The 16,578-nt window shown below is 32.0% G+C and overlaps 1 protein-coding gene across 4 annotated transcripts in view; it reads left to right on the forward strand.

Moving 5' to 3' along the window:
- LOC145668634 (EGFR adapter protein-like) overlaps positions 1–16,323 on the forward strand; it is a 1,410,624-nt gene extending 1,394,301 nt beyond the window's left edge. For all 4 annotated transcript variants that reach the window (XM_081736675.1, XM_081736677.1, XM_081736676.1 and 1 more), the window contains 3 exons: positions 742–957; positions 4,254–4,425; positions 15,672–16,323. In XM_081736675.1, the coding sequence (XP_081592801.1) occupies positions 742–957; positions 4,254–4,425; positions 15,672–15,881 (598 nt within the window). In that variant the 3' untranslated portion in view covers positions 15,882–16,323. The remainder of the gene's footprint in view (positions 1–741; positions 958–4,253; positions 4,426–15,671) is intronic.
- The last annotated feature ends 255 nt before the right edge of the window (positions 16,324–16,578 follow it).

Consider the following 16,578-nt stretch of genomic DNA (forward strand, 5'->3'; position numbering starts at 1 on the left):
ATCTATTGAATTAGGACTACTAAACCTAATGTTGTTCTACTAAAACTTATACATATTAGACCATCCAAGTTTCAGCAGGAGACGAAAATTAATCGGCCAATTGTAATTCCACAGAAAATGTTCAATTTACACACAAAGAAATACTTTCAGAGTAATAAAACACAACTAAAGCTATAGATTTAGAAAGTAATAATAGTACATAGTTAACATGGCTCGAAAGATTTACATGGTAACTTGGATAAGTTTTTAAGTTAGGGAGATGGTCAGAAGTTAGCAAGAAGAGTATTATTTATTTATTTTCTGCAAACTTAAAAAAAAAAGTTTGAGATAGAAAAAATGGAACGTGGCAAGTAGGCTACTAATAGCTTTGGTAACAACAGAAGTAATTTACTCATGAATTATGGGAGCGTTTTCGATCTCATGACCTCGATCAAGCAAGGAAAGAAAGTAAAAAGTAGAGCTTTTTAATCAGTTCTAGACAATTATGATTTAACATATAATTTAGTATTAAGTTTTTTATTTGCTGCATCTTTAATGCTATTTTACTTTTGATATGTATGTACTATATAGTCTTGTTTATTGAAATAACCTCTCTTTGCCACAAAACTCTTTCATCGCTAGTAATAAAAATAAATAAATCCAGTGGTAGAATTCCCAGTTGATAACTCTCTTCTTGTGTATATAGTTTTTAACTTTTCACGTTTTCTGACAAGCGACATTATTGTTCTCTGTTGTTGACAGGCTGTCACAAAACTCGCCAGCAAGCGACGAGTTTAAGGCGAAGCGAATTTCGCAGATCAGTTCGTCGAGTTCTGGATCATGTCCGCTGCCGCCGACAGATGGTAGCACGCACAGTTCTACTCCCCCGCCGTTGCCAGAAAGGACTGACAGCCTGAACAACAGGTCGGAGGAAGGGGAACTCAGGGCGGCGCCGTGGTTTCAAGCGGGGATTCCCAGGTAAATTGCATAGTTTCTTTTTTATTTTTATTTTTTTATTTTTTGGGTGTATGTTCTGGTTTACTCTTGTCATGAATATTGAATATAATATACACTCCACTTTTAGGTTAAAGTATCTTCCTGAAGTTTGCCTCCACTGGAAACCACTAATGGTGAATATATTTTTGGTTCTTTGAAAGCTGTAAGTGCAGTCATTGCTTTTCTAGTTGCTGTTTTATCCAGTATGACTTGTGTCTTTTCCTAAGGTTTCTAAACGAAGCACAGAGATTAACTTGGTTTGTAAGCCTAGTAATATATACACCGACAATGTATTTCGTAAGTACACACAAAATTTATTTGCAATTAAAATATGTATTTCTGAAATAGTCATAAAAGGGACCAAGTTTCTGAAAAAGTTTATGTCAACGTCTTAAAGTAGGGTTTAATTGAACAAAGGTATAAACATACATATATTGTAGGTGTAAAGTGTTCGTAGCGATCTTTTTGCAACATACATATCAGAATATCTTGTTTCTCTTCAATATGAACCGACATTAAATAAAAAATAAATTTAAAAGAAAAAGAAAACCACTATATTGGTAATGTCGGATTTATTAAATGTCCAGAAGGTATTTCAAAACAGCGCTTCCCAACTATTTTTTAACTGATAACACTAATAAATGCTCACGATATTGCGATACATTTATTTTAGATTAGGTTTGAATTGAGTATTGTTGCTGCCGTTGTAGGCATTAACTGATACAGTCTGTCCCAAATTGATTTTTAACTCATTATTAAAGTCTTCATGTTGAGAATAAAGCGTGTCGTATAAAGCCTAGATTTATATATCTTTCTGAATAGCATGAAGTTTAATTTTAAATTCGAAAATTTAAATTTCGCGACACACCAGTCGGGAAAGCCCATTTTAAGGGATTTCACTATACGCTCTTCTACACTACCTTTTTTTTTTTTTTTTTTTAACTTCTTGTGAATAGCCTTGTAACAACAAACAATATGATAATTTTGGAAAATGAGCCGTGTGACTTAACTTTTACAATATTAAATGAACTTTTTTTTTCTTTCTTTCCTTCTAAAGCCCTTTCTTACAATAGAGGAGTTTGATTAGCCAATATTATAAAGTACGAAAGCAACTATTTATTTATATTGCTAGCCCAGTGGTTCTTAACCGATGTGTCACAACACACTGATGTGTCACGCAGTTCCCTATTATCGAGTCACTGAAAGGTGCCCTCTGACAGATAACTGCACATGTTGTAAACAAAATGAGAGGGAGGATTATTCACCAATCACAATAGTATTCTTTCACGCTGTTGCTAGGCAACGAAACTCACTGACCACGCTGTTGCCGGTAGTTGAAATAACTTGTTAAACGCCTTAAGTTAGTCGCCAGAGCTGCTGTCTCTGTTGCGGAGCCTCTGGCAACAGCACCTCCAATACTTGACGTGCTCTGCGCAAGTGTCAGAAGACACCTTTCCTTGCGCATACAGTAAGGTGTGTCGCGAAATTTTAGAATTTAAAAATAATTAAGAATTCAATAATAATTAGTTAAAACCGGGACTCTACCAGTCAACATATCCAGCAGTAGTAATAATCCTCAGTGCTATATAGTGTCATTATAAAAACTAATTGGTTTCACTATTATAATAGGTATTATTATTATTATTATTATTATTATTATTATTATTATTATTATTATTATTATTATTATTATTATTATTATTATTATTATTATTATTATTATTTATATAAAATATCAAACAAGTGTGTCGCGATGGACGTTCAGTAAGGTGTGTCGTCAGTCTAAAAAGGTTGAAAACCACTGTGCTAGGCTATATAAAAGACCTGAAAGAAACTATTAGTTCATTTAACAACATTAGGAACACATTACATGTTGATATTCTGTGTTGTCTTTGATTAATTTATTTACTAAAATTCAAGATAGTAGTTGGGAGCATAGGGAAGATATTTAACATTATCATCACAAGTTGCTAAGATGGGATAATGTTTCATAATTTAGAGAATAAAAACTCTAGAAGTGAACAAATCCCTCGTACTTTTTTATACAGTAAATCAAACTGAACACTGACAATTAAGAGCCTGCCCTACTAAAAATAATACAAAATTTACCATTTTTCTTTTGCTTGTTTTTCATAAGTGAGGAGATATTGAAATGAAACTTACCACGATCATAGAGAATGTTATTCTACAACATAAAATATGAACCTGAAGAATGTTCAGTGTTGCCATCCATAGAAATTACAGTGTTGCCAGAAAAACAACATCCCTAAAATTAAGTTAAGGCAGCAAGTAGAGGAACGAACTCAACTGCAGTTGGTTACGTATCATGTTGTTTTGGTTTCCTGTGAACTACTTTTTAAATAATAGTTGTATTTTGTTTGTATTTTTTTTGTTATTAAAATTAAATAATAATGTTATTTAAAAAGTAGTTCACAAGAAACCAAAACAACATGATACGTAACCAGATGCAGTTGAGATCGTTCCTCTAGTCGCTGTCTAAACTTAGATTTTAGGGGCGTTGATTTTTCTGGCAACACTGTAATTTCTATAGATGGCAACACTGAAAATCCTTCGGATACATATTTTTTGTTCTAGAACAACATTCTCTATGATTGTAAATTGCATTTCATATCTTCTTTCACTTATGAATAAACAAGCAAAAGAAAAATTGAAAATTGTGTATTATTTTTAGTAAGTCAGGCTCTTAATTTCGTCACTTTCTAAGATGAATTTTTCCATGATAAGTTTAGAGAGTTATTCCTGTATAAATTATTGATCCATTTTTGTAATTAAATATATTGTGTATAAAAATAAATATTGCTATTGAGCACATTATGTAATCAGTAAGTTATTTTTTTTTTCAATTATGCTTTTAATTGTTATACTACCTTAAACCAATAACAAATATTATGAAAACAAATTGAGGAATAGAGACCCTCCCCGCTGGTGTAGTGGCTAGTGCAAGCACCCGTTGTAGACATGATCCCGGCTTCACTTCCCAGTAGGAGAGCAGAAAACATGTAATTTTATAATCATTTACTTTCAATAATCATCCATCTCATTTAGCCTAAAGGGTACAACAATGAGATGTTAAATGGGGCACAGAAAACACGAATAATTCTCTATGATGATACTCGTATTTAATGATACGCTTAGCTTAATTTCATATTTAAAATGTCACTATCTTGTAATGACATTTCTTACTGAGTTTTATTGTGTTTATGTCTTATTATATTTTTGAGTGGTAATATTTTTATATTTTATTTTACGTTTTTCAGAGAAATCGCCTTAGAAGTCCTTGGTCAGGAGCCAGTAGGAGCCTTTATGGTTCGTGAAAGTACAAGTAAGCCAGGATGTTACGCCCTATCGTTGAGGGTGCCACGCGATTTTCAACCTTCTGGCATTGCTCATTACTTGATTATGAAGACCAACAAAGGTTATAAAATAAAGGTGAGGAAAGTATAACAGTATTTCATTTGAAATATATTCATTAAATCATTAAATTTTCCAGAAAAACATTGTGTGGTTTGTACCATTATTTCTGGTTGTTCAGAACAGAGTTCACTGCCTCTTAACTATTCAGATAATTACTCAATTGCCTCATGGAGCTCGCATTATACCAAATCATCTGTGTGTTCCGCCTGAAAACCGTAATGGCACTTGAGAGAAGTTACATCAATGAGTTAAATATTTATTGTTTGAAACCAAGATAATAAAAGTTACCCAAGGTTCTAATCCTTTTATATTCAAGAATTAAAACATTTGGGAACTTTTCCTCCCTTAGTGTCAAACAATAAAAGTTTAACTTTACCGTTGTTACTTTCCTCTCCACAAGGGACCACACAGACCAAGGTCAGGGATGATAACACTTCAATTGGTATGGAAGCTTGTTTTATGTAACTTTAAAATGAAAATGAAAATGAAATCTTTAAGTTTTACGTCCCATAATTATGCCGGCTAAGCTAAAGGAGACGGTGATGATGAGAAGTGAATGAAATGGTAGAATGAAGAAGTGAGAGGAAACTGGAGAACCCGAGAAAACCCACGCACACGGTGTTTGTCCACCACAAAGTCCACTTAGCGCGAGCTGGGATCGAACCAAGGACCTCATGCACCAGAGGCGAACGCTCTACCACTAAGACACCGCAGCCCCCTTTTATAAATTTACTTCTACACTTTCTTTATTTTCTTTTTTACAGAGAGAAAGAGAGAGAGAGAGAGAGACAAAGTAAGACCGAATGTTCATAAATTTTAGTATCAGGATGAACAACCATGGTATTGTGCATAAGAGCGAATTTAGTTGCATTTTCAGTGTGTATACTAAGGCAAACTGCAGAAGTTTGATAGCGTTGTGTGTGAGCATTTAACACATTACCAACATCATCTGTGTTTATTTGCTTGTCTCACAACCAAATACACCGACTCAATATCACACGGGCAGGTTATATGTGCAACTAGCACATGGTTCTGCTGGTTTAGGCATAATTTTGGCCACAAAACCCACGGTGTTTTGTCGGACAAGCGTCATTACATTGGTTTTGGGACCCCCGTGTGGCTCATTGATCTGGGATTTGTTGTTGAAGCTTGTGGTTGTGGAATGGAAACCACGTACAAATACACAAACATACGAGTTTCTTTTTTCCTTAATTTTTTTTTCCTTCTAACCACTCATCTAGTGAGAAACACACTGTTGCTTTGACAGATATTGTTTCCATTTCTCTTCTGGTAATCTGTTTTGCATTCTTCTCTTGTATTTGAGGAATGTTTATGATCAGTGGACGAATTAAATTTCGCTTGGTCTTTTAGCATGGTATAAAATTACGATATATTTCTCTAGGGCTTACAGCGGCTTTGTCGAAACGAAAATAGGAAAAACGTTTACTCAATGTTTAATATAAAATACATATTAAAAAAGGAAATGAACATAGATTTTTTAAAGATAACATTTATACATAAGTTTCGCTGTGAGTTTCGGTCAGTATTTGGTATAAAATGTTAGTTGTTAATGCAAATTTTATAATAGTTTCATAGAATTTCAAATTTTATATAAATGGAAAGTGATATAAATGAACTCTTAATGCTATGAAAGAAGTGTTATATTACTGCTATTCTTCTTCTTCTTCTTCTTCTTCTTCTTCTTCTTCTTCTTATTATTATTATTATTATTATTATTATTATTATTATTATTATTATTATTATTATTATTATTATTATATAATGATGATAAAGCCTTTCCTATATAATCAAAAAGGTGCCTGCCTGCCTGTTAACGTTAGGGCCTGGGTTTGATCCTTGTAAGGGGCAGGAAGTTTTTCTCGTTCTACTTTCATTCCAATGCGGCTCTGAGATTCATCCAGCTTCTTTAAAATGGGTACCCGGGGCAAACTGGAGAAGTAAAGGGATCGGAGAATGGTGTTAACTGTTATTATTTTGTTCACTGAATTTTACTTTTTTTTTTTTTTTTTTTTTTAATGTTTCGAAGTACTATTATGAAAAATGAAAATTTAATTAACTTTTTATTACCCACAAAATGCTGTAACCAAAAATTGCCAGCGTTTTCAAATAAGTTTTCATTGTTAAACAGTGACGCCTTATAGTTTGGTTACGTACTATTCAACAATGATGAACTTCATGAGAATATATAATAAGTTTTCCCCCTTCCAGTTACATTCCTCTGTCATTTATTTCCATATTTGAACTCCTATGTGTTCATTCACATTTAACTTGCTTGTGAATCTTCAATCCTTCCAAGCTAAACCAACCTCCTGTAGAATTCTCAACGATATCCAGTTCACTTGGATCAATGAATACTACATATACCTCCTTGCTTTTTCTATAGTTTATCACTGATTACTCTTAGTGATCACTTTACAAAACATTATTTGAGGCAAAGCGTTAACTTTATGAAATTGTAATATTATACCGTATTTCATGTTCTGCAATGTTCTGAAAAATGTAAAAATATGATGTGTTCATTATCTCCGTGTCTGGTGCTTACCTAGAATTACTTACAGAAGCACCACTACTTTTTGAATCCCGGCTCAATCATACCAGAGTTTATAAGTTTCTTCACTCCAGGTGTATGTGTATGTGGTACTTTAATTCTCGGTAACTGCTGTCCGGATCTAATCCAAGTATGCGTGGACAAGTAATCTATCGTCTAAGGAATAAAGATCGTAGCATTTGATAGCCGAGCTCAGCCAGGGACAGCCTCGGCTCGGCAACAGAGGTTGTGTTACCTACCTCCGGCAACTTGTGAGCTCGGTTCCCCGACTGTTACCCTTGTTTCATTATCTGTGTAAATTATCCAATATCCTTCTCTTTGTTATTTTTCATTATTTATCCATCTAACTTTACCAACTATAGATCTTCCAAATAATTTTCACAGATGTATCTTTAATTAAATAAATTAAACTTTCGGTATTCAATCCATATTTAATTTTTTAAACTAATGTTCCAAAGACGATTTTACTGCCTTTATTAAGACAGTTACAATAAAATAGGTAACTGTTTTAAAGTCGTGATATTATACAATTTCTTCTTTTCTTTCAAAATATAACAATTTTAATATTGTTATAACGTTAAATTTGATGCAAATGTAGGATATCTACCGTTTTTCTTACATTAATTCCGGTTTTTATTGTATTTTAAGTAAAGGTTCCAAATTTCACTTAATTTCAAAATATTTTGTCTATTCATGATGTTATCATTTAACTTTATTTCTGTTGTTTTTCTTATTAATCGGTTTATAACTCAAACAAAGTTCTATTTTCCTTGCAGTATATCTTGTGCTAATTCAGACTTCTCTCACTGATTTCTAATTGCAATCCCGAGTATCCAATATTTGTGAGGGAACATTCATATCATGGAATTGAATAAATATGTGAAATGTCTACTCATTCTGGTTCTTTTTATGGAGCGTAGCATTTTTGTTTTTAAAGGTGACCTCTTATTGTAACCTGTTAAAGGCAGTATGTCTTCTGTGAAATGTCACTTAAAATAAACGAAACAGAGATGGAACATCAAAAGTTTAAGTTGTAGATTACTTTGTTCCACCTTCCCTTTAGGATTTTATAATTTTTTTCATTGTAAATTTGTCATTCCATGTTCTATACCAATTTGTTTTCTTTTGCCTATCTATTTCTTTATCTTCCCCATATTCTTGCTGTTTCGTCCAATAGTCCTCAAGACATTCCCTTCCTAGAGAGGCAATGCCGGATATTTTGACATTGAATTCTTTTGCCCTGCAAAAATTATTGTTCTCTCTTTCAACAGAGGAGGTTCCCATTAGTTTCTAGGCCGCATTAGCCCAGCCGTAAAAATCACTCTTGAGTACTCACAGGAAAGTTGCCATTTCGTCAACTATACAGGTTGAAAAACTGCTGCCTTCTCCCATGACAGTGTCTGTATATAAGCAAGTGTGGCTTGGGTTACCCTGCTGGTAGCAATCTACCGCAAACATAGACCTAATGTTCACTGTATTACACAGTCCTTGTCCCAACACACAAAAGTGTCTGTTATTTGGAGGTTATTGTAGATAATGTGGTATTTCTTCTTGTTTTCAATAAACTAATACCTTCGTTACAATGGGCATCGCGAAGGATCAGTTCATGTGATTCTCGATCACAAACTTTTAATTCAGACATCGGTGTTCGGGTTCAGTTCATCTCGAGCTCAATAATTGTGCCTGAGCTTGTGTGAGCAAGTGGCTGGCGAGCCAGACTCCAAGTCGAAGTAAATGCGAGCCTGAGATATTTTTTAACAAAAAAAGAAAAGAAAAGAAAAGAAAAAAGAAAAAAAGAAAAAAATAAATAAAATAAAATAAATAAATAAATAAAAAATAATAACATCAACTCAGGAAAATATTTACATTTTTCTGTACAATTGGAGGATACTGATGAAATAAAGTAGTTCTACTAGCAGCATAATATCTTCATATATATATATATAGAAAAATCGCAAGATGAAGATGACAAAGAGGTCATTGAAACATAGTGTCTGTCCGTATGTTTCTTTAACATTTGGATGCTTTAGTGAGTACAAAATTTTAATTTTTGTTATTAATATGCATGCTATTACGTCATTAAGTAATGATCAATAATAATTGCACACTTAAAAATTCAAGAAAAAGAAATAGCAATTTTGTGATAGACTATACAATTTGCAAATGTTAATAAAAAAAAAACAGAGATAAATATGCATCAAGCAAAGATAAATTTTAATTTAATTTAACCGCAATGGTAACTAGATCTTTTGTCTACCTGAAGTTTAATGGGGGCCGCGGTAGCTCGATGGTAGAGCGTTCACCTCTGGTGCATGGGGCCCTCTAGTTCGTTCGATCTCAGCTCTTGCCAAGTGGGCTTTGTGGTGGGCATACATTATGTGCATGTTTTCTCAGGTGTCTCCCGTTTTTCTCACTTTCTTCATTCCTCCATCTCATTCACTCTCATCACCTCCTTTAGGCTACATAGTATATTTGCGGGACATAAACTTGAAAGAATTCATTTCACATTTTCTATCTGAAATTTAAATTTTGAAGTATTTAGTCACAATGAATGAATCGATGAATGAAAGAAGTAAAAAAATGTTGCTCTAGAACTTCGTGTTTGTCTCTCTCTCTCTCTCTCTCTCTCCCTCTCTCTGATCTCGTATTTTTAGTACTTAAAAAAAGAAATGAAGAAAACAGCTGCATTATTAAGCTCATTTGCAAGTGGATAGTAAGAGCAAGGGAAGGCAATTCATATTATACAAAAGACTATTAGTACAGACGTTCTCGTATATAACGAAGGAGGAGATAATAAATGATGTGTTTGGGTGTGAAAAAAGGTCTTTCTAGACAACGCTTTCTTTCTTTGTTTCTTTTTTTCATTTTTTTTGAAACGGAAGATAATATATATTCTGATGAGAAGACAAAATACAATAACCTCATTTATTTTTTACAGCTTCATATTATTGACGAGATGAATGATTTTTTAAAAAAGTTTTTTCTTTTTTTTTTTTTTAAAAAAAAAGAATATAATTTGTCGTAGAAGAAGCACGAATAATGCCTCCTCGAACGAGATTAATATAAAATAATGCTTTGCGCTTTTCGTTAAAAATTCAAGAAATAATTGCTGCTGATCAGGAAACTGAAAAGATGTTTGCTGAATAACAAATTGTGTGCTACTCTTTTTACTTGCAATTCCTTAGATTCATACAGATTTAATGATGACGATTTGATTGGCGTTAGAAGGAGAGCAGTATAAATTTATATGCATAGCGTCTCGTATGCAAAACCGGTTACACGGTGGTGGGAATTTCCAAAGGAAGTAGTAAACGACATTCCAGATCCTTGTGCCATTTACAAACAGTACTAAAAGTAACATAAAATATGTAATTACTTCATTATTTATATCAGAAACAAGAAAATCTGCGTAGAAATTATAACGACAAAGTTGCATTTGTTTTTGAAAAATATCTAGATAGTTTGGAAACTATGTGCGTTGTTTTTCTCTGGGTTCTCTCACTTTCTTCATACCATCATTATCACCCATATCATTATCAACGTTTCCCTTAGCCTGGGTACATAATTGTGAAACGTTAAACTAGATAATAATAATAATAAAACGATAATAATGAGAGTAAACTTTATTTGCGTGCTTGGAAGAGCCAAAAGCAGAAATGAAGCAAAAAATACAGCACTTTGTCATATTTTTCAGTATTATTGTAATATTATAATATGAAAAAAGACATAAATCATAATTAGCTTCAATATGAATCAATAAAAAGATAAACTCTGACTGTGTAGTCTTGGTCAATTCCTAAATCATTAAAACATCAAAAATTAAAAGTAAAGTCACATTCTAAAATATACAATTATTATAGCTTGTTAAACACCTAGAGATTAAAATATATTTCTTATTATTTGCTTGCAGTAAAATTTTAGCAATTGTACCATATTATATTGGAACTTTAAAATCCACATTTTTAAAAATACAGTCTGAGTTACATATTTGAGTTACTCTGAGTTTTATCGGTTGCTAAATATCTTTCCTACAAATACAAAATCAATCAATTTTCTCCTGTCAACAAGTGGTTTTAATTAAATATATATTTCCGAGTATTCAGACATGTTAGAGTAATAATCGAGTTCTAACTAAAAACAAAGTATTCTAATAAGACACTTTTGGGTCATTCCAACTTTGTTGACGAGAATCTTTGTTAGGCTGTTTCTAATCACCGATGCATATTCTAGTTTTGATCTTACCAGCAGTTTATATAAGAGTACATAAGTGACTGACTGACAGAAAACAGGGTATTAAACAAGTACCCAATTATTTTCCTTGCTTCATTACGTATATTCTGTATATGACCATTAAAGCGTAATGACCTGTCAAATGTTACACCTAAATCCTTCATTTTGTTAACTTTTTGTATCGTAGTACCTTTATTTCGTATTGGTTCACATAGTATTGAGATTTTTTAGTGCAGGTCGTGCGCGTAGTTTGTTCATACCATTATTTTACATCGTATAATGAATGATTCTGCTTAAGTCTTCTTGTAGTCTAATGTTGTCATTAATATTGTTTACCACTCTATAAAACTTAATTTCAACAGGATAAAATAAAATATAGAAATGGTTTAAAACTATTGGCAAGTCATTAATAAAAATTGAGAAAAATAATGGACCCAGAAGAGAACTTTAAGGAACTCCATTAAGGATAGTGGATGAATCTAACAAGAGATTTCCAATTTTAATTTGGTATGTTCTGTGTGTCAAATAGCTTTCAAAAATTTTTAGATATAAGGGAGTTATACTTATGTTTGACAGTTTCTTTAAAAGTAATAATAATAATAATAATAATAATAATAATAATAATAATAATAATAATAATAATAATAATAATAATAATAATCTTTATTTTAGTGCCGCGAACAGCTTTTGGCAAAAATACAGCACTTGGTATCAGAGTATGCAATGGAATGATGATACTACTAAAAATAAATAATAAGAAATAAAACAATAAAAAGAAGGGTACTAATATAAAACACAATGTAGATAAAAGTCAGCTAAGCAGAATAATTCCTTGTCAGCGCAGTAAAAGTTATCTAGTTTTTCATCCATCTAAAACAACAAGAAGCTAAGAACAGCAGTCATAAAATTACATTTGGCTTAATGTTTCTAAACGTCATTGATTAAAAACTATTAGTCAGATCACATAAAACTTTCACATTGCTTAATACAATAAGTCTAAAATGAGCTTAAAGAATGTGTCAATCTTTTTAAAATTTCACATTTCCAATTCAGAGGAACTAAAATCATGGTATTTCTTATGCTATGATTTGGCACCTTAAAACCTATGTTTTGTAAACAATATTCACTGATATAAATGTTATCTAGTATTTTTTGCATGCATGCTCTGTCGAAATTTTTTCGTCTATTCATAAGGCTTTCTATACCCCAATAATCAATCCAATATTCATAACTATGTGAGTAATAGCTCATTTTCATTTTAAAACATAGCAGTCGAATAAAACATTTTTGCACAGATTCAATCTTGTTTGTCAAAGTTTTAGAAATGCTGTTCCAAATTACCGAACCAAATTCTAATTTTGGTCTTACAAGTAATTTATATAGAAATACATACGTTTTATCTCTTTCAAATACAGGCCACTGTTTAAAAATAAAACCTATTATCCTTCTGGCACCTTGTACAATACAATTTATATGATTAGAAAACTTTAACTGACTGTCAAATGTAATACCTAGGTCTTTAATAATGCTTATTTTCTCAATTTGTACACCGTTGACCTCATATTTACTGACATAATATTGAGTTTTATTGGTGTATGTCATAAATTTTGTTTTCTTATCATTAATTTTTAGAAAATTATGTCTACACCACGTGTTTACTGCATTTAAGTCTTGTTGCAGTAAATAATTATCGAACTCATTGTTGACTAGTCTGAACAACTTCATATCGTCAGCATATAGGAGAATTTTAGAGTATTTTATTTTTTCTGTCAGGTCATTTAAAAATAAAGAAAATAAGAGAGGGCCCAAGGGCGACCCTTGTGGTATTCCGTTTTTTACATAGCCTACACTAGAATAATAATAATAATAATAATAATAATAATAATAATAATAATAATAATAATAATAATAATAATAATAATAATAATAATAATAATAATAATAATAATGTGTATCCTTGATGGATTTGTATTTACGTCCTTTGTCGGCAGCGTGACTATATAAAATAAAATCTACAGTATATACTAGAATAAGAACCACGATAATACGTTATCTCTCTACAAGGAATCGAACCTGAAAGCACCAAAGATATTACGCTAGCCATTAGAATAGCGAGAAGGCATTATTCATTGCTGGAAGTATGTAGGTCTTTGTTCTGGGCATTTGCAAGCAGATTTGTTCGTAATTTTGTGTTTAGAATTTTTCTTATATGTATCTGTATTCCATGTGTAAACCGAATGGAGTTTGCGTACTTTCATATTAATTAATGACCTCTCTAAAAAGAGAAAGAGACTTAGTTTTATTGTTGTTCTATGTAGAGGGTTGGTTGGGTTATATCATGAGAACAATTTTGAGACATTCATATCTTAATATATACTTCGTCAGATTATGTTCTATGATTTTTTTTTCAATCGTTCTATATCTCATCTTCTACCGTACAATACTCTGCTATAGTTGGACCATGAGCAGTCACTTCTGTTTCTCTTCAGAAGCTTTCAAGAAACGGTTCGGAGTTCCCTTACATGACAGCCTGAGCATTGACTTTGAAAGAGTTCAAATGGGCAGTTGTATTTTGGGCTGGCTTAAAGACTATCCATCGTATGTTTATGAATATTGTAGCGCAAATTGATATTGTATACTCCATTTGTTGGTAAAGCCTGAAAGATGATTATGTTATGTGACTTTGTTTCATTAATGGGAATACAAACGGATAAAGTGTCAGGTCTGAATCTCATCTCGATATATGTGTATATTGTAATTATGTCTGTATTGTTTTCAAATTTCACTTTAATCTTTTCGACAACCCTACAAATGACCGATTTCTTTGTTTAATAAAATCTAGCAGCAATCTTAAAAAAAAAAAAAAAAAAAAAAAAAAGTAAAACTTTTTTTGCAATGGCAGTCAGTCACTGCGTTCCTTTACACCAATATTGAGGTATACAATGACACTACTTTCGTTAGTGTAAAAGGTAAATGTAAACCTTATCCAAAGTCCCTCAAATGCCTTCAGATCTCGGGTATACAGTTTTCCGCAGTGTTTGCTATCTGTTTTTGAATGTTAAGGGATTGGAGAGTGTTTACATATGAACTTCAATCGCAAGACGTTGATAGAATCCGGTGTTGATTGTTGATTTGGCCAATTTTAATTTCCTGACCATTTTTCATTGTACTGTTGTGTTATCTCTCTTTTTTGGAGTGTTTTATTCGTTCACGTCACGATTTATAGAATGCGAAACTTTAGTGAAATTCTTCTCCGATGAACTTTCTTTTAATGTGTCATATTAGCAAACTACTTATTGATATGACACTACCGCACATTTTTAGCATAATTATAGTGTTCATGGAAAGCGATATATCCTTGATATCATATGTACTTTCCAATAACGATTGAATTTGAATTTTGGGTGACTTTTTATTACAGTTCCAACCTTCAATTTCTACTTATTCGCAGTTGACGCCCTAACATGGCACATATATACTGGTCTGAATTGTTCTGAAAAATGCTTATTTGTTTCTGGACATCTCTAAGTCGTTGGTATATAATCTGATAAACCTTCTGTATTTTATGGCCGTGCTAAAAGAAAGAATGAATAAATGAAAAGAAATTAACCCTTTTTTAATTCTACCAGCAACACTCATAAGTAAACTCGTAAAGAGCCTTCAAGGATAGTAATGCTTATAATAATAAAATTTATATGCTATCTTTCACTTATCAGAGTACGAGTATTTTTAATGAGCGGTAGGGAGCAGGTTTGTCAATGCAAGAGTATAAACAGGATAAAATTGTAAATTTTAGTGAACTTCCGGAAGCCCGCATTTCGGTCATTTCTGTAAATTAAGTAGTTTAGTTTCAAGCTGTTATGGTTTGTACTACGTATTTGATACGATGTGAACAAGTTTTAGTGAATTTATAAACTTGTTAAACGTAAGAATTAAAAAAACTTGCTTCAAAATACTGTTAAAATTTGTTACTGACGCCAATCTTTGATTTACATAGGGTATTATTTTCTATTCTTGTTGATATTAGTGAAGATTTTATAATGACATTTTTATATTCCTAGTACATATCTGCTGCACGTTTGTTTTATGTAGACTTCATATTTAAAACTTTTAACTTACGTACGGATAAAATAAATTTTTGTAAGCAAAAAGTCTTTAAGAACCATGTAGAATAGGAAAAACTGCTCCATATAAAACAGTATATCAAATGTTGTGAATAAACTCAGTTTGTGAATGAAAAGAGTTTTGTTGGCAACACTGCACGATATGTGTAATGCGATTTTTTATGGAGTTTTGTTATGGTAGTAATAGCATCGTACAAAAGTGATAGTTGTCTTTTGATGCTGACAGTTTTTGCAGTAGCTACCACATTTGTTATAACACTAGAAGTCAAAGATGGTGCAGCTGTTGTACGACATTAGTTAATGGCTCTAACATTTTGTTTTTTCTTTTTCTATTTCAGGGATTTACGAAAGAGTTTTCAACATTGACAGCCCTCATTACACATCATTCAGTCATGCCAGAACTCCTCCCGTGTCCCCTATCGTTAAGCCGCTACAACCCAAATTTTGCTAAGTCAGATTCCAGTAGAGACTTTGCTGATATTGATTCAGATCCTGACTACAATACTTTGGCAGATTTTAGGAAGATGATGGCAGATCTTAACGTGTAGATACAAGAGTAGGAACGTAGGGACCAGGCTGTGAGCACTTTGGACTTTATTTGCCAGCTTGAAATAGAGCTGTAAGCACATCAGCCACACTTCGTAAAATATTGTGTTCATTGTTACAATTAAAAATATGAATTTAAGCTTTCTAAACTGATTAAAATAAGGATTTGTGGAAAACATCGTTTGGTAATCTATATCGTAAGCTCTCATAACATAATTTTATTGCAGAAATAGTCATTGTTATTTTAACTAAAAGAAAGAAAAAGAAAGAAAAAGAAAAGTACCTTCTCAAAGGAAGTAATATTGTAATGAGAAAGTGTTGGATATTCTCTTTCTTACTATATTGTTTGTTAATGTTATGTTTTTAGAACCATATGTACGCGATAAGTGTAGAGTGGCAATCCATGATGTAATTTTCCAGAATATAATATAAAATATACTTGTTCTTAATGTGTCTTATTTTTGATTCGATGTTCATAAGAAATTTCGTAGCTAGAAAGTAAGCTAAGGATATATGGGAGCAGTAAGCCTTTAAAAGCAGTTGTTATTGCACTATTAACATCGTTCTTTATGTATGCAGTTGTACTTTAGCTATTTTAACAATTATTTGCAAAAGATATTCATCTGGAAAAGAATACACTTTATTGTGCAAATCCTTTTATTCCGAAGCACTACAAAAACAATGATTGAAGATTAGAAA

Source organism: Thermobia domestica, chromosome 13 (assembly GCF_964235325.1).
Source record: "Thermobia domestica chromosome 13, izTheDome1.hap1.1, whole genome shotgun sequence".
Classification (NCBI taxonomy): Eukaryota; Metazoa; Arthropoda; class Insecta; order Zygentoma; family Lepismatidae; genus Thermobia; species Thermobia domestica.